Source organism: Poecilia reticulata, linkage group LG14, assembly GCF_000633615.1.
Source record: "Poecilia reticulata strain Guanapo linkage group LG14, Guppy_female_1.0+MT, whole genome shotgun sequence".
NCBI classification, from domain to species: domain Eukaryota; kingdom Metazoa; phylum Chordata; class Actinopteri; order Cyprinodontiformes; family Poeciliidae; genus Poecilia; species Poecilia reticulata.
The window spans coordinates 23,783,646-23,807,152 of record NC_024344.1 but is presented as its reverse complement, the minus strand read 5'-3'; the positions used below and the strand labels follow the sequence as shown (position 1 = coordinate 23,807,152).

The 23,507-nt window shown below is 37.7% G+C and overlaps 1 protein-coding gene across 2 annotated transcripts in view; it reads right to left on the bottom strand.

Moving 5' to 3' along the window:
- tmem132e (transmembrane protein 132E) overlaps nt 1-23,507 on the bottom strand; it is a 443,650-nt gene that overhangs the window by 134,726 nt on the left and 285,417 nt on the right. Inside the window, exon 1 of one of the 2 annotated variants that reach the window (XM_008428502.2) lies at nt 2,221-2,661. The exons of the other annotated variant lie outside the window; for it this stretch is intronic. Within the exon in view, the coding sequence (XP_008426724.1) occupies nt 2,221-2,299 (79 nt within the window). The 5' untranslated portion in view covers nt 2,300-2,661. Of the gene's footprint in view, nt 1-2,220; nt 2,662-23,507 lie in introns of those variants that run through there. 2 annotated transcript variants of the gene reach the window in all.

The following is a 23,507-nucleotide window of genomic DNA, read 5'->3' as shown; positions in this document are numbered from 1 at the left end:
CTGTTGTCACACGTCCAACAAACAGTCTGGTTTATATTACTGAACTGTCAACAAGTCACTCAAGGATAATTAAATTTAATATAAATTTGTGTTCAAAATATTAGCAAAGCAACAACAGAATGGTGTGAGTGTATTCCTCTATGAGGTCCCAGATGTTTTCTAAATAATAAACTTTTGGGGTACACCAGTTGCCGTTTTTGGCCAATCAAGATCTTTAAAAAGTTTCAATGTTTCCGATTTTGGCCAATACTGATTTATTTTTAGAAACATCAGATGTTGAAAGGTCACAATTCACCTTCAATGTTCCAATTTTATTTTAATGAAAAACACTGAATCGCACCTGTGAAACAACGCAAACTTGGCTTAACTTAGTGCTCTCAAATATAAATGAAACGTCAGAGCATTGCTTCCCAAACTACTATATTAACTAAAAAAAAAATTATAAAAAAGCTAAACTTGCACAACAGTTTAGATCACAGAGCTGTTTTTGAGCCTCTTCAAAAGCAGCACTTTGCCTTTACAAAATCACGAGGTTTGAGATCCATTGACGACAAACAAAAAAATTTAAACCAACAATAAGGTGACTGGTGATTTAAGTTTTCCTATTAGTACAAAAAAAAGTATCCAACCACAGCAGTTTAAATGAAGATAAGATCAATTTCACCCAAAATCAGAAATTGTGGATGATCAGTTGGTGCACGACTAGGAAAAATGTATCAAGATATGCAGAAAAGAGTCTGAGCTCAGCAAAATACGTTGAAATCAAAACTAAAACCAGAATATTGTGGATGAAAAATCTAAAAACTAAGCCTTGATTTCTTGCCGTTTTGGCTTTTTTTTTCAGCCATTCATCAGCTGCAGGTCAACAAAACAAGTTCTACAGATTGGACATATGGACTTAAAGTTTAACAGAATGTAACAGAATTTGTGGTATTTACTGCCTTGTAGTACAAAAAGGCAGTACTTTTTAAAAGGGGATAAAAAGTAATGGGTTTTCATGTTAATAGATAATTAACTACTTAATCCTAAGTACGGTTTTAGGGGGAAAAAAAAGATCAAAAACAAACCAGCACAGAACATCTTACAGATAACTACAGGGCCATTACAATAAAAATGTTCTCACTGAAGAACAAACAATGACTAAAAACAGGTATATTTTGCTCTCAAAGATTGGAAAAAAAGGCCAAACTAATAATTAAGTTCAAGATGATTATGTGGAGTTTATCAGTTTCACAATAAAACTAAAATTTATAATTTCAATACATTGCTAAATTGTACAATAATCCAAATTCCATGGTTACCTATGAGTGCAGTAATGATTTGAAAACACCTTTGCTTAGCCAAGCTATCAGCAAGAAGCCCCAATCAATTAAACAGTAGAATTTGCTGAAAAGGTTTAGTTTTCCAAATCACTCATTGACAGGCCAAATGAAAAACTGGTTCTAGTGGATGTAGGCAGTCCAACAGGTGACCGTGTTTAAGTTAAAGTAGTCTGACGCATGGTGGCTTAGGCATCATGATATAGAGATGTTTCTAATGCTATGCTACTAGGAATACATGCCTTATATGAAGTTACCGCCTTTTGCTAAGTAAGAAATGCTCTTCAAATGGGTTTTTTCACAAGAAGACCACCCAACAGAGACCAGTAAACAAGCAGCATCTTGGTTCCAGACCAGCAATATTGATGTTAGGGAGTGACCAGCCCAAGCCCTCGACCTTAACCCAATACATAATTCATGATGTAACATCAGACATCCTATTTCTGAGAAGAAATCAGGACATGCACAGACACTGTGGTCCAATCGTCCTGGATCAGGAAACCCATTCACAAGTGCAAGAAGTCGGTCGACTTCAGACAACAGATGTGAAGAAGTCCTCAGAGACTGTGCTTTTACAACTAATTATTAGTTTGGTGAGTGACGACAAAGTCAAATATTTGTAAGCAGCCCATTATTAAATTCAACCATGTTTTGATCTGGAACAGACTTGGCAGTGTCCCCAAAAGCATTGTACGGAAACAAAGGCCTTGAAGGATTTTAAGCTTTACTCACGTTTTTTAAAAACACACAACTATTATTTTTTTAACCAACTGTACATAATACACTAGCCTTAAGTCACAAAGTCAGAATCCTTCATTTTCAAACACCATTACCCTATACTGTTAAACAAATAAAGTAAGGTAAATAAACTTAAGAGTGAAAGAAAGAAAATGAGACATACTTATGAGAATTATCCAGAGTTGAGCACAAACACATAGTTGCCTGTCCCCATAGTCCAAATCAGAGATTAAAAGTCCCATATTCCAAGTGGTTTTATCATTGAAATCTCATCCTTTAAATCTAAATTAAATTTTAAAACCAAATCAAAGGTGTCCTTTTGAAGTAAATCCTCTTCCAATGCGGTGTTACTCCATGTACATCTGTTGGCTCTCTTAAAAATAAGAAATCCTTGTAGAATAAAGAATGAATGAGTGAACAAAACAGCTGAAAGCGCCGGCAGTCCTTCACTCGCTCATGTCCTCACTGCCAGCTACACAGAGCTCCTTAAACTTGTGCTTCTCTTGACGCCTTGAAGCTAACTCTCTGTTAAAGAGTGGCTCAGCCCCACACGGCAGCGCGGCGAGTCCCAGACTGTGCATGGCTCCGGGACAGACCCTAACAGACAAGCTGAGCCTCCTCCCGGTTGGTGGGCTGTACGAGGACTATAGACAAAGCCTCTGACGCTGGCCACCCCCCTTCCCAACTCTCACCCCCTCTACTTCCCCACATCTCGCCACACCTAGTCTCCAGTCTATAATCACCGTGTTAGCTCTGGGTGATAGTCAGGACCCGCAGCCCTCTGAGGATTCAACTTACACCACACACAAGAAACACACTCCTGCCCGATTTATCTTCTCCCTCTCTGGCTCTCTGAACGTGTTCAGGCAGACTCATGTGAGCCAGAGAGAGAAAAAGAGATGGGGGATGGATGTTTTGCTTGAATGCCTTAAGGCGAAGAGAGAGAGAGAAAAAGAGAGACTGAGAAAGGAGTGAGGAGGAGAAGTGGAAAAGCAGGGATTAGATAAAGGTTATTGATGAATTAGCTTAGATATGCTCCTCCTTTCTCATATGTCAACCCCCCTTCAGAATGCTCCGGCCTCATGAGAACAAGGGGTTACCGGCACAGGGGGAGGGGTGCACACACTGCCATGCTGCCTCACTCACATGTGCCTGGAATTCCCATAGTGAAAGAGGAATACGCGGACCTGTGTGTGTTGGAGGGGGGTCTATAAGCTGAAAGGGAGCAACAAAAGAAGGACACTTACACCCATGGAGGAGACCCGACAGAGGCCGTCTCCTTATTACCCCAAAGCTCTCTAAATCACAGGAATGTGTGCTCTCGTCTCGGTCGACTGACAAATCCACAAAGTCCCACTCCAGAAGACATCCCACCGAGTCGTGCTCTGGGGTCCGCCATACAAAGCTCCCACCAGTGCTGCTGCATATTTTACAAGCCACACAACAACATAAAACTCAGACTCCACCACTAATCCGTGCCTCAGGAAAGGATCAAATATGTGCCTCACGTTTCAGGATACACACACTGTCTGTCTGCCAACTCCAATAATCAAAGTGGTGTATTTTTACCTCCCTGCTGCTAAAGGTCTATATGATATCACTGCTGTGTTTAAACAGCGTTGCTACTTTGCTTTATTCCTCTCACTGTCTCGAGGTGGATGTAGCCTTCAGCTCTGACAAAACCTGAATCCCCAGATCTCCTGGCTCTTTAGCTACCTGTGAGGTGCCCTTGAGCAAGGCACTTCAGGGAGAGCATTTTTGAAAGGCTGGAATACACCTGCTGCAGGTGCATCTTTTTTTTATTTATTTTTTAAATGAGAGGGCAAAGGAAACTCAAGCTAGCACCTCATTATACAGCTCTTTTGGTGCTAGTGATATTTACTGAACAGTAATTTGACAGGAAGAGAGAAGGGGAAGGCTGGGAATCAAACCAAAGACAAAGCCTCTGCATATGGTGTACCTGCTTGGTCAACAGCACCTGAACACAACTTTTTTTTATTATTATTTGAGGTTTTTGAAGGTCATTCACTTAACATTTACAAATTTACTTTTTCCACATAATGTATATTATGTGCAAAAAGAACATTTGAAACCCTGATGTTTTTAAGCCCAACACCATGCTCTCAATAGCTATTGAGAGCACAACTAGCTGAGATCTTGTCTGTAAAGACTGCAAACATAGTTGTGACAGGAAGCATCTGTGGTAGAGTTCAATGTGCATCAGAAACAATTTCAACTTTGTGCTAAGAATCCAGACAGCTGTTGATTTGGTCTTATACCATATATATATTAAAAGCATCTCCTGAACCCTCACTCCCACAACCTCACAAAGTATCTTTCAACCCTTCTCCAGACCCACAAGTACACATACATCAAACAACCATGATCTCTCTGCAATTTTGGTCCACTGTTCCACAGTCAGGACAAAATAAGCTTGAGCATCTTTCCAATAACCCTAGAGTAAACCTTTCCAAGTAAGACATTCTCTGACAGTTGGAACACACACTCCAGTTCCATCTGTACATTATCTTCCATTTAACCCAGGGTTGGGTCGCAGAGACAGCATCCTTATCAGAGAGGCTCAGGCTTCCCATTCCCGTCACCAAGGTGATTATAGGCCAGTCGAGAAATGAAAGGACTGAATCTTCCTGTGGATCTCCTCCCAGTGGGACAAGCTTGGAACACCTCAACAAGAAGACTTCTCTTGATGTGGAGGAGCAACTACTGTACTTCGAGTCACCTCCCTGATGACTGAGCTTTTCACCCCATCTCAAAGGGAGAGCCCAGACACTCTAATTAGTTATGTGGATTATGTGCAAAACAGAATGGAGAATGAAGTCTAGAAACTAAAATATTCCATATTCAATTTTCAATTCAATATTCCATACTCATCGAGACCCGGAAACTACTCAAAAGTGTGCAGTAACATTTAGCCATTGCACATGATGTAAGAAAGAATCTATGGAAAAATATGAATCATGAATCTCAGTGTGCTTGCAGACCAACTGCAGTGGGACTTCACGACCACATGTATTGTTTCAGTTTCCCAGTGGGTCAGCAAAACACCTTTAAGCTGTATTGAAGCAATGTGAAATCTCAGGAGAGAATGTAAACAATAGACATAACGACAAGGTGGTGTACACATGGACGCATAAAAAGGTATGTAGAGAACTAAGGTGTTCATTTTGTTTGGTTTAACGTAAAGGCTAAATTGGAAGGGAGCTATTCAGTCCAGATACTCTTAAAAAAAAAACAGTTCAAGTCTCAATTTAACTAGTGAAACCCACACTAAATTCAAAACACCCACAGGTATGTGGCAATCTCTGCTCTGACTTGCTTAGCTTTTATTTTCTCCCAGGTGTTACCATTTTGTCATGACAGTTGGATTTTGTGCCCATCTTTGTAGCATTACAAAACCTTGTACTTATCCAGAGCCCTTATGATTATGTACACCACTGGGTTCGTCTTCTAGGGTACAAAAGCACAATGATGCAAAAGCTGTGAGTGCAAGCTGTAACAAAGAAATAAAGTGTATCCCACCTCTGTGAATCAGACTGGGTTCAGTTGATTGGTGACTACAGGCAAAAACATGTGTTAAACTGGCCAACTCATCCAGTTGGCCAGTGTTCATTGCTTTCTAATGTGCTTAATAGTAATTAGTTGTAGGTGCAATAGTTCTTGGTTTACATTGTTGCAGGTCAAAACAATACTTAATATTGCTCAACTTTTTAGTGAGTTTTTGTTTTCATACTTAGCAGAAGAGACGGGCACAATGGCAAACATCTATTTATTTCTAGCAAATCATTTTGACGGTGACTCGCCTTATATTTTGCACAATACCAACATTTGATTTGTCTTTGCGTATGGATATTTGCAGTAGTGGTTTGTCTTTTATTGGATTAGAGAAACAATAGGATAATTCTCTATTCTAGTTTAGGTACAATATGTCTTACTGCGGGTGTGCAACTGCGTAAAAATATGAAAGTAATGTTAATTTTGCCTTGAAGGAGCAATATTTAGTTTACAGCAGGCAAAATAAATATTGAACATGTCCCCATTTCTATAATAAAAAATTTCAGAGTTGTTGGTAATAACCCAAGAAGTCCATACATAGAAAAAAACAAAACAAATAAGTTCAGAAATTAACTTAGATTGGTAGTAGAGTGCTCCTCTATTACGAACCACTTGACCCCTCAGGTCTTTATGGGAGTTGCTCCCTCAGTGTTCCCAGGACTAGAACTAAATAGGCTGAGGTAGAATTTACTTTCCATTTTCCTCTGCTCTGGAACAAACCTGAGATCTGTAAAAATTGTTCTTCAAATCAAGACTGAATGAATTTATTTTTGCATCAGTTTCAAACAATCTGATTAATAAACTGAAAAAAAAGTTTCATGCAATGCTTTGCTTAAGTGTAAAACTGTTTGGATTACCTTGTGTAGGAGTGGAACTCTCCTATTAAATATGATTTTATGACTAATTAGTGTTAACGGGATGGGTATCATCCGAATGTTCTTTATTTACATTATTCATTGATACTATAAAATATTTTGCCAAGTTAGTATTTTAACTGTAAGATTCAGGTTAGTTGCTTTCACTACTTTAACATCTGCAGCTTGCAAAAACAATCCAGTCTGATTAATGAGAGGAGAACTAAGGAGCCATCATCAATGCCGTCCTCCAACTGTGACAGGGGAGAGAAACAACAAAATACTCTTAGAGCTTGTAGAAAACAGCAGGACCTTGAATGCTCTGCAAAGGATTTATAAGAAACTTTTCAAATGACTACAACTGAATTTTGAAGACTAAGGCCTGTAAGAAAAGAGTCTGTGAGGCAAGGAGAACATAAGTACAGAGAAAATATTGTTTAATTTCATCTTACCTTACTTTCAAACTGCCTGCCTTTTAAAATAAATATTCTGGTTGATAAACAGAGAAATGGAAGACTGCTTCGATATGTTAAATATATATCTGGTATCAGTACTCTAATATTATATTCTGATGTTTAAAAGTGGAAGGAGAGCTCAAGGGGTATGTATTATGCAAAATTCACATTTTGCATGTTTTTATAATTCCATTTCGGTTTCTACTGCTTCTAAAAACAACCCAAGCACTCAAAAACAAAAGCACAATTATTTTTGGAAATAAGTTAATATATTTTGCTGTCTGCAAAATGATCCATTTAAAAAAACCTTCCGAATGTAACATGAAAAATCAGCAGGCACTGTCCCTCACCTAGCAACCCCAATTAACCCCCACTACTTGGGTAACCCAGCAAACCAAGCAGAGCTCCAGCATGTTTGGTGAGCTAGGTATACAGCTGTATGTGCTGTACAATGGCTGCAGGAAAAGACAAGTGTTTTGTTATTGGCTTATCATGCAGAAACCACTTGCTGCATTCTTGTTTGTTGTGCAGGAGACTCTACTAATGCTTTTCAAAGATATATGGTTTGCAGCCATTTTCATGTGAGTGTAAATGTTGAGTCAGGGTTGTGGCCAGCAGCTTATTTTGAACTAAAGTGACAAGAGCTCATATAAAAGGCTCAAAATGGGCAGAACTGACCAGACCAGACATTTTTAAGGATGTTTGGGGATGGGTGTGCTGTGGTGGTGCAGGAGTAAAGCACAACCCACATATGGAGGCCTTAGAACTCAATGCAGCTGTTGCAGGTTCAAATCCTGGCCTGGCAACCTTTGTGGCAAAGGAGGAGGAGAAAGTGGGTAATGAAAGAAGGTCCCCTTCTCTCATTACCCACTTTCCTGTCAATTAACTATCAAATAAAGGTCACTAGAGCCAATAAAACCTTAAAAAAATGCTTGGGTAAAAAAAATCCAATTAACATGTTTTGTATAGTTAATAGACCCACCCTAACCTGTTCAAATAAGCACCCTGAAATAAATGCATGAACCTGAGCTGTTGGTTTTTAGAGGAAGCAATGATGGTATCTAGACAAACTACAGATTAGATTTTATTCAGTTGAATATTCCTCAACTGTACATCAATTGAAAAATATTGTATTACCTGAGAAAGCCCAAAAGACTTACAGCTGTGATAATCTGCAAAGTATTGACTCACGAGAGCTCAATGCAAATCCAAACCACACATTGAGATTTGTAAGGGCATTTTTGAAAATGATGCATTTTCTTAATCAAAATGAAAATTACGTACCACTTTAGATTAGTCTCACAAAATCCCATTAAAATACATTTATATTTGTATTAGCAGTAGTTCCCATATAACATCAGGTACCTTATTTAATTTCATTGAGCTTCTTTATGCAGTAGTAGGATCTATAACTGGGTTGTATATTGATCGAGCCAAAAGCACATTGTCAGTGGCGTCTGGCAAACTGCTGAGGACCGTGAACCAACACAGACATTCGCACATTAGACCTTAAGGTCACCTGACCATCACCGCCAGCCTCCTAATCCCTTTTTATCCCGATGAAAATGTGCTACGACAATGCATGCAATGAATGTAATAAAGCAAAACAGATCCTAACCCCTTCTCCGTCTGACGCCCGGGGTCTTACGGCCCCATTCGAGGAGGTGATTACAACCTATGATGCATCAGGGTGTGCTCTTCCCATTTCACTCTAACGGCATCAGTGGACCGCTGGGTTTGAAAAGGCGTAGTGGCACAGATGGACTCGCATTGTGAAACCTTATCGCCTCCTTCTTTAGTGGAAGTTCTATTAGACCTCGGGCCAAATTGAATTGAATCACTTCCTGTTGTGCTCCCATTACGAGAAACATCTGCTCTGGGTCTATGTGTGCCTTTGGTCAGGGAATAAGAGGTCCTTTCATTTCATCACATTACTTTGACTGAACTCAGTACATTTAAATATTGGAGCTGATGTGAATGCATCAGGTGTGAACTGTTTCACATGTCACATTACAACACAAATGCTTTGTTGGTTTTCTGTCAGATTATTTTTTCTTACCTAAAAAGATAATTATGAAAGGGAATGAAATTAAACAGATCTGAGAAGCGTGGCATGCATTTGTATCCGTCACCCTGAGATATTTTGTGGAACCATATTTTGTTGCAGCAGCAGGGTTTTTTTGCAGATCCTGTCACAAAACAAATTGCAAAGAAAAAGTACAAACTGAGTCAGACTTGATGGAAAACATCTGATCGATCATTTTCTCTGCTGTTCTTTATATAGCTGAATAATAATATTTAAGGGGTTGCAGATGCGAATTAGCTTTAGCTATAACCTGGTGCAGCGAATGAAATGGTGACATTTATGTTTGATCTGTATATTGTTCCCTTTTCTAAATAAAGTTCATAAGACGTGACCATTCTGACGTGAGACACTTTAAAAAATATTAGATTCCATTAGTGCCAAAAGACGATTTAGACCAAAAAAAAAAAGAAAAAAAATTGCTTAGGCCATGATTTTAGAAAGGTGACAATATGGATTTGGCTCAAATCAGATTTTTATGGGGTGGGGGGTAAAAAAATCTGAGATGAACCGTTCAGGCTGCCATTAAAATGTCAGATATGAACTGAGTTTCCCTGCTGTCTGAACATAGTCTGAGTTTAAAGCTTGGTTATTACTTTCTAATCTAACTCTACTCTAAAAGTCTACATAACTTTTTTCCTGCCCTGTCTGCTATATTCCTTGATTTGCATGATGCTGCGTGATTTGTAATATTCTCCAAGAATCAGAGAACAGTTGAATTGAAACAAAGACTGATTAATAGACTATTAATCACCTAGTATGTTACTTATAGACAATTGGCTTTCTTGAGGAGCCAAGAAGTGCTTTCTACCAGCACTTCTTTATGTTGGTCTATCACATTAAAACCCCACCAAAATGCATCAAACTTTATGTGATAAAATGCCCCCAAATAAAAACACATAATGTAAACAATACAACATGTATGATTTATTTCATTAAAATGGCATTAAAACCAAACAGGTTAGCAGTAAGCTGACAGCTAACAGCCTTTAGATGGGAAACGTTTGAATAGAAACCTTTTTAATAAATTTTATATTCCAGGGACAAACTGCATTAAAGTTGTGCTTTTAACTCAAATAACCTTTTAAAGCACAGCCACCCTGTTCACTTTACCAAGGTATGCTCAAACACTCCAACTCTGAAGTATCTTTTGTGCTACTGTGTTTTTTTTTCTTCCGAGGGATTTGACTGAATAAGGTGAAAAAGAAAATCCTTGTAGCGTAGTGAAATAAAACACCTAACTGAATGTCTCCCTGCCCATGCAAAAGCTCTCAAACATAAAATCATTCTGCCAAGCCCTGACGACTACAGAGACGAGGAGGGCAGAAATCTGATCTCTAGAAAAAAGAGGGTAAATATATCTGTAAGTGAAAGGTAAGGGTAAAAATTTTGACTTGGTTTAGAGGGATTTTTCCCCAAACAAAACCGCTTTTGCTCTGGTTTGAGCACACCCTGGGTTATTTGCAGGGGTAAAAGTTCTTGGGGGTACTATGACAAAAAATTATATAAAATAATATGTGTGTGTGTGTGTGTGTGTGTGTGTGTGTGTGTGTGTGTGTGTGCTTTGGAGTTTCTGTGCTGATGAATTCTTTTGCGAAGCGATAAAAGCTGGTAGCTCTTGAATTGCTACAAAATAAAGGTGTATCTCCTCCTTCAGCCCACTGGCTGCAATGTTGACACCTTGAGATGCCATGAGACCTAAATTCTGAACATCTTGGCATGGAGTGCATCCCAGTTTTCCATGTCTGGCATATAACCATATAATTCATTTTATCTTTTAAACTGGTTATATTGACCCTGTGTCCAGACAGAGGGATAATCAGTAGCCCAGCATCATGACCTGTTTGTTCTGAAGATCCTGCAGCTTCCACTTCTCTTCCTAACATGGCGCCTCCTCACCCTGACTCTCATACTGACAGGAGGAACCACAGAGYTCTGTTAGGTTAAAGCTCATCTTCTGAAGTTGGGATATTTTTYCTCCAACAGGTTCCAGAGGAATCACCTCAAACCAGATGTTGGTCTGGATCTTATTTCAATGTCATTTGTGAATGTTAGAGCCTCATTTTCAACAGTGGAGCTATGAAGCTTGAAAAAGGTTATTATTTTGGAGAAAACCTCATCAACATCAATATTTCCACTAAATAAGAGGCAAAACAAATTTGTTTGATAAAGGAAAAGCATCTCCGACTCTGAGCTCAAAGAACCAAACTATTTTTTTATATCAGACAATTAATTTAATTTCACATAAGTGTCGCGGTAGAAGCCATTTGTTTGTTAAATACTTAATTAAACATATTTACCGTTTTTGATGTTTGTTGTAAATGACTTATACTCACAAAGAAGGAGGTAATTAGTCCAAGTTTGTTGTTTATTGAACGTTCAGAATCTACAGCGGCTGTGACGAGCCACAGCAAAGGTAAAACAACCCGAACAGGTGATCAACTCTAAACCACTCGCACCTTTTTACTCTCCGTCTCTGTCATTTAAGCACACCCGTTGCTATGGCAACCTCCTGCGCTCCACAAGCCGACCCAAGATTATGTTAAAAACATAACAACCAGTCCGTTACAATACTAGGTTTGCAGGCTTGATATTTATTTTGCGATCATTAATAAGCGCTCCCCCAAACACAGCGGTGGTTGATTAGTTAATTTTAAACTCCTGCTCTGCTCGTTATTTTGATAATGGAACCGAAACGCACAGAATTGCGCAACACCTTGTTGAAATAATAATCACTGAGATTGTTATTGTTGTTGGGTCATTAATTTGAGCACGTTATGTTGATTTTTTTGTTGTTGTTCTTTAATAAAATTACGAATGTTTTGATAAGGAGCCAGAGGAGGAAGTGCTGCTCTCAGCCTCCTGGCGGCGTTCAGTTTGTCATCTAATGCCGAGATCGGTTCAAAACCTTCCGCGATCGACATATTGCGCCGCTGCTCTAGCAAAGCACGAACAGTTAAGAAACAATATGAAATGAGAAAAAAGCTATTTATTAACTGATTAAGTCGTGTTTTAGATTGTTCTTGAAAAACTAATCATTCACGGCTGATTAGTGGGTGAACTCAAGGCTGCACGGTGAATCCATTGATTTTTTTACAGCAAAGAGCCGCTCCTCTCTTGCAGGTACTGCGTACCCCCGCTAAATCTTTTAGGGGTACGCAGTACCCTGCTGTACCCCCTTACTTTCACCCCTGGTTATTTGGACTGGGATTTCTGAGCCGCTCCTTGCCATATGGATTGTGATGTTGATAGTGATGCAGTGCAGGTTTGCAGAGTTTATAATTGAAGATTTTTTTTCCAGTTAAAAGGAAAGAGAAATCTAATTTTATATCAACATTCATACATTTTTGCCAACAGTTGAACACAACTGTGCACCATTCCAGGTTTTCTACCAGCAGATTTTTACCATCACTAAACATTAAAATGTAATCTACAGCAAACATCATAATTCATGGAGACCTCTTAGCAAAACTGATCTGTCATCTTTTCTTCATTGTTTCAAATAAGATTAAACTGAAAGCTGACCCATCCTAAAACACCATCACTCCTACAGCACACCTCACCACTGTCTCACTGCCCCCAAATTTTCTGCACCTTGACGGTACCTCACCACAGCAAAATAACTTAAAATAATGTAACATTATTTATTTAATGCAATTTCAAACATAATCATCACAATATGAGACATGTAATATTGCGATTTTGGGTGCTTATTGCCAATTTCTGCTTTATATTTAGGCAATTTAGAAAATGCCTGCCCATTCCTTCTTATAAACTTTTAATAGATCCAAACTCTGCAACAATCAAAACCTTTCATCTCAAAAGGGTTTGTATTATCACTCAATTAGCAGATTGAATTGCACACAATATAAAACAAGCCTGAACATGAAAACATTACTAGCACCTTAGACTCTCAGTTTGTCTTTTTTTTTTAGTTCCCCTCTGTGTGTATTCATATCAACTAGACTTGCATAGACCTCTACCAAAGACAAGCTGCTTCTGGAATATTTCAAAACACGTCTCGCTTCAAGTTTCTTCACTTTTCATCTTCATACAAAGCAAAATTACATTAGTGCTTCAGAACGTTTGCTGGGTGTGTGTACAGTATTAGCATGAAATCAAATCACGGTGGTAATAGAGAGTGAAGTTTATCGCTTATTCTACTGACAATCTGCTGTATATTTCACCTTGTTATGCCTTCCCTGAGGCATGTGAGAAACACATTTTCATCAGATTTGGCTGATCTATTCTAGATATGAAGAGTGTCGTTGGTTTTCACAGCACATGAAAATGATGTGTAAAGGTCGTTTGAAAATGATCCCACACAGATGCTTTTCATTGCATTTAATTAATACAATACTTAATTTAAATTTAGTATACTGTTCCTCAAGTTGGAAGTAATTGTTCTGTAAATATACATTTTCAAGAGAAGGAAGTCCATCATCCACCCCAACTCCATTAACAGCTCATTTAAACTCTCCAAGCTTGGTTTTCCACCAAGCTATCTTGTTGTCCTCGGGACAAAATGACCGTGATTTGTATGCGTTTTCCCTATACACAGAAAATGAGGACAACAGGAGGGATAAAATGAGTCTCTGGTTTCACATCATCTCACAAATAGCACTACATCCATTAGTTTTTTTTTTTTTTCCCTTTCTGTCAATATTTCTCAATTAATATAAAATAATTTCAAGATTTTAGGGACAGGAGCTCTGGAGGACTGGAATTCGAGTTTTGTCAAAAGCTTGCTCAAAACAAGTTTTATTTGGCTGGACTGAAACTAAAAATGGCTCTTTGGATTGCAAAGGTTGCAGACCGCTGCTCTGGAGTAATCGCAGAGGCCTTCAGCTGACAGCATGTCTACTGGATGTCATCATGTCACATTTATTTTTGGTTAATTTGAGAATTTCAATTGACCACTGCAAACCACTCCAAACCACTCCAAGTCAACCAAAGGACAGTACATAACCGGGTCTGGACAAAGATGTAGGTTAGCTGATAATTAGTTTACATACTGAGGTTTAACGTGAAGAAAAAACAAATCTGTATTTCCCAAATTGTCTGGTTTAAAGTTAAAAAATAAAGAGAACTGTGGTAAATATCAACAGTTAGATTCTGTACTACTGAGCTCTTAGATCTGTGGTGGGCATACTTTTGCTAGACCGCTAATAGCAGAGATCATTTTTTGTTGAGTGATTTAGCATTTTTGCCAACTTAGAAAATGTTTAGCACACATCATTTAAATGATTTCTTTCAGTTTAAGTCGTAAAGCAATAGGTTATTTGGCTGTTTTTACAGTGGAGTAAATTTCAACATCTATGCTGAAGTTTTGGTTGTCAAGTTTTGAATTCGATAAGTAGTTATGAATTCTTCAAGTAGTTAAATGTTTATATTCATGCTCTTATTTTGAAATGGATGAAGACCTTTTACACAGCAGTTCTATTTCCTCTCTGGACAAGTGGATGGAGTCAAATAGTTTGATTTCTGACCAGAGAATTACAATCTCTGCTAGTAAGCTTGAATTAGGCACCGCCTGTGCAAAAATTCACGCAGAAACCAAAGTTTTAGAAAGCAAAATAACTTAAGAGAAGCGAAGAGATAATGATCTGAAAAAGTTTCCTCTAATGTTGGTGATATCTGAGCAGGGTTGAAAAGACACTTTGAAATCCACTTGCAATTTTGAATCAACCCCACCCTGTGGACAGGAAGTATCAGACGCTGGGATGTAGTCTGGCGAATCTACAAGGTCTCAATTAGTGGAGAAGAAACTGTTTTATCTGTTTAAGTCCTTCTAAGCAGCTACGGCAGATAAGAGTGGTGAATTTCACAATCATGTTCATGATGTAGCTTTTAATGAGGCATAATTTGCAGATTAGAAGGGAAGAATACATAACCAGTGCGACCCCATTAGAGGAAAAGGGAAACATTTCATCATTGATCTTTTATATGTGCTCATAAAATCATCCATAATTCATAATAGGAGATGGCCTCATAGTTCAGCAGCCTGTTAAGATAAACCAGTTACTTGTTAAAGTTATACAAATCTGTGGTTTCCTGATTAAAGGCTTGCTAGGTATCTTTCATTTACTTATGTTAGCCTCCCTGCTGCGTGGACTATGGCCATTTGACATCAAATATTTATGAACCAATTAGCTAAAAGCAGAGTTTTAAACTGAGCGACTGCAGGGCAAAAGAACAGACATTTTTATTTTCACTCTGAGGAAGTTCAAGACGCCATCACCCACCAGCTTCCTTTATTCAGCTTGCTTAGATCAGAAGTTTGTTTTGTTAACAGCAACAAGCTCAGCGTTGCAGTGAATCACAACTTGTCATAAATTCAATTATCAGTGTACTCACCTTGTTTTACTTTATGCAAATCTATATTTTAACCAATTTTTGTTATATTCAACAAGACTGAAGAAGACTCCCAGCACTTAGCCACGGTAACTTAAGGTTTGGAAAACTAATGAATGGAGTTGGAATAGAGAGGACATCATGGGAATTAGGAACATTTGATTTCCAAAGCAACTGAATGGTGGAGCTTCACAGGTATCCTGTCCATCCAAATGTTCATCCATCTCCCCAACAGTCCATCCAGCTATCTATCCATCCTTCCAATTGCCCATCCAACCGCCTGTCCATCCCTCCACCTGCCTATTCATCCATCCATTTAACCATTCATCCAACCATCCAATTATCCATCTATCTGTCCATCCATCTAACCATCTAACTGTTCATCCATCTATCTATCCAATCATAAATCAATCAAATTTTACTTATGTAGCACATTTCAGCAGCAAGGCATTTCAAAGTGCTTTACATCATAAACACAAAAATACAGAATCATACAACATAGAATCAACAATCAAAACATGACATTAAGTGAAGTGCCATCATTAAATTCGTAGTTGATTATGTTTCAAATACAACTCTAAACAGGTGGGTTTTTAGTCGAGATCTATCCATCCGATTGTCCATCCATCTATTTATCTATCTGTCCATCCAGCCACCCACCTGCCTATTTATCTATCCATCTATCCATTTGTGGATTTATTCATTTATGACTCTCTTTCCATTCCAATTTGCTGGTTTTGTACCATAACCTCTGTAGAAATATCTGATATGAATTCAAAGTAAACTTTTGAATTTAAATTTTCAATGTTTGCTTGAAAATGAACAAAGTTATTTAAATTTAGGTCTAGAAACAGAAGAAGTTTGGAGAAGGAAAACGTGGATGAACTGAGGCTGTAGGAAATGTGTTAGCCTTTGTTGCTGCCTGAATTTGCATCAGACATTAACCTTCTGAATGTTAAGTGAACCATTACAGTAGATGAATGGGCCTTAAAAATCCTAGACCAAATTTTACATCCTTAGACTTATCTGCATATACTAAACTTATGTATGCACAGGGCTATATACTGTCTAATTTACTCTATATTCTTCCCGTTCACTGTCTATTTTCTTCATACATTTGCTTCCTAAGGAAGCTAACAAAGAAGCTTTAACATTCAAAAGCTTCAGCAGGGATGGGATTTAAAAACAACATTAACATGTATCAGAAAAGACGACCCCTGAGTGTAAGGTTGAGAGGAACACAAAGGCTAGGAGCAGGGAGGTGCCCTCCAGCTATAATCCACATTCTGGAGTCTGTGAAGTTATAGATGTTTCAGTATGAGCAGTCTAGTCTCTGCTCACTGCAGCTCGCATCACCCAGCCTTCTGCTTCTCCACTGCCAAACAGAGAAACCGCCACTGCATGCATTAGTAGATGTATTGATGAAAGGATGCAAATGCCCCGTGGCAGAATGATCTGTGCCTGAATGCAATCCGAGGCTGACGTAATCTATAGGCTCCAGACACAGGGTTTCCCACAGGGAATACTGTGTGTGTGGTAAACTGAGCCCTGGAACATTATACGGCTGCCTTTAGAAGGAAGGATTTCCTTCACAAAAACAGTTCCGCAAAAACATTTACTATGTTATTTGATACCTAATGTCACACCAGGTGGAAATATATTCTATTATTTTAAAATATTTCCAATTTAATTGGTTTAAAAACCATAATAATATGCCCCATTGACATAAAAACCAAGGCTGATCAAAGACCTTCAAAGTCAAGCCAAAAGCAATCTACAATAATAATAATAATAATAATAATAATAATAATAATAATAATAATAATAATAATAATAATAATAATAATAATAATATTAAAACAGATTAGAAACCAAAGAAAAAAATAAACAACCACACTAGAAAACATAGAACAGGAATTATGACCAAGCTGCAAGAACAGCAGGAATCTGACAAAAAATGTTGTACCACCTTTATTTCTTACCCAATATCTATAAAACATGGCTCAAATTAAAGGTGAGAAAATTGCTGATATTTTGACATGCAAATTATGTATTCTCCCTGGATGTAATCAGTTTGTCTTCTGCTAAGGTGCAAGAGAGGACTATGCAAATTTCCCTTTTATACTGGCCAATAATTTAATACTACATAATTGCCGCCGTTAAAATTAGTTTACTAAAATGTAACAAACCATGGCTCCCATTCTTTATGAAATATTTCACTGTATTTGATGATTGTTATGAATATGGTCATGTTCTACGAGCCAGTTATTCCAGTTTGTCATTTATTAAAGGTTTAAGAATTGCAGCGGCTGCTGTGTGCCACAGAAAAGGGACAATAAACTGATAAACAGGTGTAAGACAATTTTAAACCACTTATATTTTGCTGTTCCTTGCTCTCTGGGTCAGCTTTACTCTACACACAGACCCATTGTCATGGCAACCAACAAGACAACTCCACTAAACCGCAGAGCAAAGAGTACTATTCTGAAAAGAATGGTCTGCACCATAGTTAGCTTCCTTCTTTTTTAGTGGCCTCTGATCCACTTGCATTCAGACTGCATTCTAAACACGTCAGACTTCATTTCAACCAAACTGAAACTTAGGTTTTTAGACAGATCAGGGTTCTCTTTTTTTAGTCTACATTAGAATTCCATTGTGCATTCACACTTCTCCAAATTAACGGGCGAACAAACTGGAGTTCAATTAAAGCAGACTAAACAGGGCTGGAGTGAATGTTGCTTAGTAAGTCATCAAATTCTGCAGAAACATGCTTTGGCCCAGTTTGATTCAGGTACAATAAACCAGAAAAAAAAAATCTAAAATGTTCACGTGAGTGATGTGTGAGGATTGACTCTAGACACCACAGCCAGTGTGCTTCAGGTCTGACTTAATCTACATAAATGATCAAACAAGGACCCCAGGCATTGCTTTATAGATGTTAGTTGTCATTAGGTGCTGCTAAATCCAGCCCAACTTCACACCTACTTCCCAACTTGTCTGCATGGCAACCTCCATTCATGGCAGTGGCTTCGACAATGAAGCATCCACAACACAGATACATTAAAGCCACTAATGAATTGTCATTTGCTTCAGGTGTGTTGAACCAGGGAAGAAAATAAAACATGTGGGAAACCTGTCCTTGAGGCCTGATGTTGGACATTACTGCCTTAAATGATCAAAGCTGCACTTCATATTTCAAAGATAGGAGAGGATGACCTGAAGAAAAATGTTCATGCTGACATATTTAGCTGATTCATCAACTCCACTGCTATGGAGAAAAGAGGTAAAAATATATGCTTTAAATCTGCTGAGGACAGATTTAATGTATCTGGGACATGTCCGTAAGCCTGTCATCATTGAAAAAGAAAAAGTAAAGAATTCCCAGATTTCACAATGGCACTTTGACATATTAATGCCCAAATTACTAAATGTTGAGAGGCTATGGTTTACCGTCATATGTTTGTTAAAATATACAGTTTTTTTCTTCATGCTAGTTCATGTGCATGCTGCAAAGTCAATGGCTCATTGCAATTGGCTGGGCTTGTTGGATAATGTTCTTTGGTTTCAAAGTATTGGGTTGAATTTAAACACACTAAGATTCTTTATAACTAGAGACGAGTTGGACATTCTTTTCTCTTCATATGAAATGTGTTTTTAATTTGCACTAGAGAAATAACATAAATTAAGCAAGATAAAAGTTTTACTTTAGCTAGTTTTTAATATCACTTGGACATTAGTTTAATTATTGCTGACAACCTTAACTGTCAGACGAGAATATCATCTGCAAAATAATAAAGGACAAAAATCTAGTCCCCTGAGGAATCCCACAAGAATTAAAGGTGAAGCAGCAAAAACTATTTAAAAGTTTTAAATATGAGCAGCTCCTGTATTACTGGTTAAAAGGTTTAACAAACAATTAAGGTAATTCAACCACTTCAAAATCAGTTTGATGCAATTTAAAACAAAACAGAAATTAAGTTACAGGAAGAATATTTTTATTAGTTTTTGTATTTGGTTCTATGTTTTAGATTTAACTATATATCTCAGCCTTTTATGTTCCCACTGAATCCATATTACTGTCAGAAAAGCATCAACCTCATTTTCCCACGACGATTACTGAATAAAGCTTCAGCTCATTTCTGTGAAGCATTATAGACACTTTAATTTAAAACATGACATCTCTTCAAATGAAAAGGCCACAGTGGAGACAGAGAACACACTGGTGTTACAAAAAAAAAAAAAAAAAAAAACAGGAAAATGAATGAAACGTCCCTTATGATTGGACTGAAAGAAAATATATGAAGTTATAGCCATGATGATGGGAGCACGTCTAGCATTACAGTCAATTTACTTCAATTTTATTACATCATTTTGACCAATCTGTCAATGGGTTTGCCCTAAGGACTGCAGGAACAGTGCTGATGCATGCAATTTACCAAGACAAGATGGCTCACACATTATTTGTGAGATAATTCACCGTCCAACACTGGATATATATGGAAACAATCTCAATTAAGAGAAAAAAAAATCTCTTTACTTTGTAAAGCTAATTTCTCTCTCTGGCTGACTCTTTCTGGCATTCCTCGTAATCACTAAGTCTAATTAATGCAAGATGGTGACTTGTAGGAGCTACATTGGCAGTCTTTCACTGTATTCCACCAGATTTCAGCAGTACAGCTCTAATTGCAGCCCTTTGGGGATAATAAAGCTCAGCTGAATATTGGATCAGGAAACAACAGTACACCACTATACTTTTTATTGCCATGTATGTTTTCCCCCTTCTGGTGTCTGTCATTGTTAAGTCTGGGAAGGATTCAGACAAACTGTATAAGAAAGCTGCAGTAGAAAGTGTAAAGATAAAAACAATCTTTTCTTCAGCCCTTAGGATGAAAATGTATTGATTATTTAATCACTTTTCTACCGATCAGCAGCTAAGAAGCCAAAAGGTGGAGAAAAAAAAAATCGAAGGAAGGAAATGAAGCAGAAGAAAGACAACAATGCCCTCATTGTTAATTGACTGTTGACAGTAAATTCCTTACAAAGACCAAAATCAAATAGGCTGTAGACAGGGACAATGTGGCCTGATTTATCCTTGTTGGAGCAAGTTGTAGTTTGATGCAGCTTAACGGAACATTTTCTTATTCAGTAGCTTCAAATGTAAAATACTTTAGCTTGTACTAATTTGGAGAAAAATAGTATACAAAACTGATGGGATAGCTACAACAGAGCTACCCACAGAAACCAGTGGGTATTAGTGGTAGCATCACAACTAAAGTGACGGTGTCATCAGGCAGGAGCCGTAGGTCAGGGATGAACATAGAGGAAACTTCTGATAAAAAAACATGTTAGAGGTTCATTCAACTGGTTTATTCAAGTTCGAGTCACTGAATCTGGTAGAACAAACTCTAATAACTAGCAGCTATAGCTGCAACAAAAGTTGATTCTAGAAATTACTGAATCACTAAAGGCTGAAGAAAAAATGTGAAAACTATGCCCCTATCATTGAACTTTACAATAATGCATGTCTTTGTGCTGGTCTTTCACATAAAATAATTAGTTTTTACCTATGGTGAGATTTTTTCTGAGTTCCCTCTAAATAAACCAGATTTAAGTCAATAATTTTTGTTTGTTCTTAAATGTTAATGTCTAATAGATTTAACTACAGTTACACTACAAGTGTAACAGCTGTTATTTAAATGACTGTAATGCTGCATTGAAAATAAAGTTCATTTCATTGGATCTTTGCTTTGGTTATGAAGGCAAAAATTCTGACAAATATATGAATATCCATGTGAATATATACATATGAATATTCAGAAGGCTGTTTTGCATATTTTACAGAATTTTATCATAAAGCAGTATTCAAATGTTGACTTTTAGCTGTTTATGCCTCACGTTTAGTGGATTCTGAAGTTTATAAATTTTTTTATGATAAAAGGCTTTTGTAGCAACAGTATGAGCAGCTACAGTTAAGCTCAGAAGTATTCATACTGCTGACAGATATATGTTTTACCAATATGTTTATTCAGCATGCTGCCCCCACAAGATGCCACCCTGGGCGGTTGCCCATATCAGAAACTGCCACCGACAACCGTACATCTTTGAAAAGTAGAAGTGGAGCCTCCTGCACAACCAACAAGAATGCAGAAAGTGTTTTGTGGATGGTAAGTCAACAACTAATCACCTTTTCCAGCAGTCACTATACAACGAATGCAGAACTAAAACCAGTTGACCAAATGTGGTGGACCTCCCCCTGGGTTGCTAGGTAACACCGCAGTGCCAGTCGATTGTGACTTAACAATTGGCTGGTTTTTGAAGTGGCTCTTTTTTCAGACACCAAGAAATATTAACCAATTGCATGAAGTTGGGTGTTCTTTTTTTTAAAGAACCTGATCTCTGGTTTTAAAAGAACCAAAGACCCAAGTGGAAATATAAAAATGTGCTAAATGTAAAATTTGCATAATAGGCCCCCTTGAAAGATTTTGGGCTCATCACTAAAGTTGAACTGCCAACCTACATTGATTATTTAAAAAAAAAAAACATGCAAATAACTTAAATAATGACCGATTCCCCTGTAAATCTTTTTTTCTTCCTATTCTCATTTCATACCAAGCAAACTTTTGGGTTGAGTAAAATTTTCAAATCTGAATTTGCCAGGGTTATGAATAATTTTAAACCTCACCATCTCCTGAACCTTCCCGTTTCCAGCTACTTTCACTGGCTGAGGCATTCCCAAGTCTGTCACAAGATATAGACTTTCCAACAAGGCCCGGATTAACCCTCAGGCCACGTCCAAGTAGGAAATGTCAAAAGCGCCTCCCATGGGATACATCTGGAAGGCCTCTCGACACCTGAACTGCCTAATTTCAACACGGAGCAGCAGCGATTTCACTCTGAGTCATGCCTGAAAGACTGCAGTCCTGCACACTTTTCCTCCAGAGCTCCCAAAATGCTGCCAGCCAAGCTCAGTTTGCTGATTTATATTCTGAATCTCATTGTTTTGATCAATATCTACTCCTAAAAACCTGTTAAGTCCAGCTCAAAGGGTAAATGATCATTACATTTAGTCTTAGCATCCTCATAATCTGCTCCACAATTAGAGGAGAATTTTATTATGAATATTTACCGCAGATGTAATCCTTCAGTTGCAACTACAAAACACCCAAACTATTTAAATATTTACTGTTTGATTTTAAAAAATGTGAAGCCATTTCACTTTCTGCTGCCTTTGCTTAATTCACTCAGGCCAGGTAGATATTAAAATACATTAGCCATAATTAGCAAAGAAAAGCTTTTCATCTGTTGACCAAACAGACCCAATGCAAAACTGCTCTAACTTCAAAACTGTATTTGATCTATTTCTGGATGAAGAAGAAGAAAAAAAAATCAAGATGCATTTTAATTTATGGGAGATCAGCTAAACCTCTCAAAGTTTTAGCTTATGATTAATATCTCCCTTTTTTTCACCTGCAAAATGAAAATGAGACCTGATTTTGTCCCTTTGGGAAAGCAGCGGTGATGAAACTGCATTGTTCTGTAGACAAATGTGTTATTTGCCAGGGGGCAAGGAGATTTCTTCCCAGCCTCTGGTTTCACTCTGATCATTAAATTTCAGTCCCTTTGGTGCACTCTTCATCCCTTCTATGGTGTGAATTTCATTTTGTCATGGTATTAACATTTTTCTAACCTTTGTTTAAAAATGCCACCAGAGATCCTGGATGGTCTAGTTTGAATCTATGTTTTCACAAAATGTGACTTCAAGCTTCTTATTTTCACCACTGAGAAGCTGAGGCATCTTGGCATTGAACTGGTAATTATGAACCAATGGCTTGTTTAATGAATGGAATCCACTGATCTTTAGCTTTTGATTTGTTTACACCATATATAAAACAGCTAATGTGGGTTATTTGGTAGGACAATTGTTTGCTTGAATGAAAATATAGCATCATATTAGGGCTGTAAAAATTCATCGAATAATTTGAGTACCTCGATTATTAAAATTCCTTGAGAAAAGGTTTCTGCCTCCATCAAAGTGGGGAACACCCCCAAAAGTGGTGGAGAATGACCGAGCTAAGATCCTGTGGGACTTCCAGATCCAGACAGACAAGATGGTAATGGCGAACCAACCGGA